Genomic DNA, 2,500 nt, shown 5'->3' on the forward strand with positions numbered 1-2,500 from the left:
GGCTGGGGGCTTGCTATCTGCTCGGATGCGGCGCTATAGGCTTCACTCCTTGGGCAAACATTTCGCTGAACGTTACTCCACGACCTGCTAACTGGTGCTGCCAGCGCAACCTGCCGAGAGCAGTCACACACTTGGAAACTCCAAGTTATCCTCTCTCTCTCTCTGCCTGATCCCGCCATTAGACAGAGCCGAGGCAAAACGGTGGGTTTGACACAGCACCTCTGCATCGAGCCGCTGTTCCCATCCATTCCACAAGTTGGATATCAGGCTCCACTGTGAGTGTGAGAGAGAGAGAGACATAGCCTGGAGTTAAGAATAGGCACACAGCAAGCTGTGGGGAACTGTGAGAGTGGGGGGAGAATACAAATGATACCTCTGCAAGTCCACCCTCTCTCTCATTGCTAAACCTTCTACCAAATTACAACAGCAGCGTTTTAGAGGTGGCACACAGCGACGCTGAACAAGCCGCAGATAAAGCATCACAGCCCGAAGTGTTTTTTTCTGGATATAACCACGAACACGCAGTTTAATTCGGAAATGTGTTTTCATCTTGGAAACAAGATTCCACCGAGTAATGTGCTGCCGGTGCATGTTTGCTCTCTCTCTCTCTCTTCCTCCCCCCCCCCCAGTGGCTGCCGGTGCATGTTTGCTCTCTCTCTCCCCCCCCCCAATGTTTTCGAAGTGGGATCTCGGCGGTTGCTGGTTAACACTGGCCTGTCGGGTCCAGGACTTTTCGAACCCACTCTGAGAAACGGCCCTTTCTCAGCCCGGGAACACTTCGGCTTCCCAGCCCAGGCTCCGGCCCACAGGTTCCCTTCCCGGAAGGTGAGGGAGACTGCGAGCGGAGAATAGGCAGAAGTTACAAGCTGGGGATAACCGAGAGGTAGCGGGAGCTGAGGAAGGAGCGCGAATTCCGAATACAGGGAAGTGTGGCTAATGCAACCGGGGGGGGGAAATCTGAACACACATGAAATCCTGGCTGCACTGGGATAACTGAACATTTCAGTCAACTCCGGTCTAAATCTTCGATACGAGGTGTACAGGGATCAACTCCAGTCAGTGGGAAAGAGATTTAAACCACTGCCTCCGTGTGCGCGCGTTCAGGGTTGGAGAAAGGGGAACATCCAAAAATTAAAATAAAAGGGTTTCATTTCTTCTCTTGGAGCATTCACACAACATCAAATCGCAAGCACAGGGTTCGCCGCAGAGTTACCCCCCTCCCCAAAAAAAATACGATGGTCCCCAAATCAACACACATCGAAAAGAGACAACCAGCTGCGAAACCAAACATACAGCAACTGAAGACAAGCCGAAAACTACTACAACGGACCTGAGTAAACACCAGGCAAGAAAGGCAAACGGGAGCCTAATCTTTAATGATAAGGGGTGACAAGACCTTCAGGTCACACCTTCCAAGACACTGCAGACTGGGGTACACTATTGACCCACCGGGGTCTGTCTATCTTGCTGTCTCTCTCACACACATGCACTGCACTCCGTTCTCCCTGAGCAGGAGGTGGTGGGGGGTGAATTTGCAACAGAATGCTGCACTTACGCACTGTTTGCTGCCTGGGCTCCAGGGTTTTCACGGCAGCGCCGAGCTCGCTGATCTTCCTCTGGATGGTGCAGAGGCGGCGGTGGACGCCGAGCACCTCATCCTCGATCTCCTGGAAGAGCCCCGAGGCGTGCCTGGCCAGCTCCGAGAGCTGCCGGAGGCTCCGGCCCAGCGTGTGGTTACAGACGCCGGGCAGCTCCTCGAAGAGCCTGCTGCCCGCGGAGGGCGGCCGGCAGAGCCCGAGCGGCTCGCAGATGCGCTTCGGGAACGGCATGCTGGCCGCGCCGCGCCCGCAGCGTCAGAGTTGCGCTGGGGCTGAGCCGGAGCGGTGGCGCAAAGTTTGCCGGCTGTGTTCCCGCAGCGTCCCCCGGCCCGCAGCCCCTCTCACGCCGGTGAGTTTCTGAGCATTGTGCCCCCGGCCCGTCCCCAGGCAGCGGCAGCAGCAGCGACCCTTCTCCGAGAGCAGCCCACCCTCTCTCCGCCTTGGCGAGCATCAGTTGCCTTTTGGTGCCTCTTGGTTTTTTTTCTCTCTCTCTCTCGGTTTTTTCCCCCCTTTGCGAAAGGAGAGGTTTTAAATGTTACCCGGAACACCCGGAGCTGGATCGCCCGGATCGGGAGCCGGCCGTTTTATTTTTCTTGCTCCTTTTCTCCCGGCCTGTCCTGGGAGGTCAGTGCGACACTCACACACAAGAGTGCAGCTCAGGAGGGGGTTCAGTGGGTGTGCCATGCGTCAGGCCGACCTCCCTCGCACGGTGGGAGCTTGCTGTGCGCAAAATACACTGTGCCCCCTCCGACCGCGGCTGCAGCGCTCGGAGATCGTTCGTTGGGCTGGCAAAGAGCGTGAGGATGCTACTATCTTCATCCAGATTTGGAGGCGCCGGTGTTGGACTGGGGTGGACAAAGTTAAAAATCACACACCACACCAAATCACACACGCTTATTTGG

At 56.3% G+C, this 2,500-nt stretch overlaps 1 protein-coding gene across 1 annotated transcript; it reads right to left on the bottom strand.

Annotated features, from left to right (window-relative positions):
• Positions 1-1,351: 1,351 nt before the first annotated feature.
• LOC122547465 (Nance-Horan syndrome protein-like) lies at positions 1,352-2,272 on the bottom strand. The gene has a single exon (XM_043686085.1). The coding sequence runs from the start codon at positions 1,827-1,829 to the stop codon at positions 1,404-1,406; it is 426 nt and encodes a 141-aa protein (XP_043542020.1). The 5' UTR covers positions 1,830-2,272; the 3' UTR covers positions 1,352-1,403.
• Between the last annotated feature and the right edge of the window lie 228 nt (positions 2,273-2,500).

Source organism: Chiloscyllium plagiosum, unplaced genomic scaffold (assembly GCF_004010195.1).
Source record: "Chiloscyllium plagiosum isolate BGI_BamShark_2017 unplaced genomic scaffold, ASM401019v2 scaf_5958, whole genome shotgun sequence".
Taxonomy (NCBI): domain Eukaryota; kingdom Metazoa; phylum Chordata; class Chondrichthyes; order Orectolobiformes; family Hemiscylliidae; genus Chiloscyllium; species Chiloscyllium plagiosum.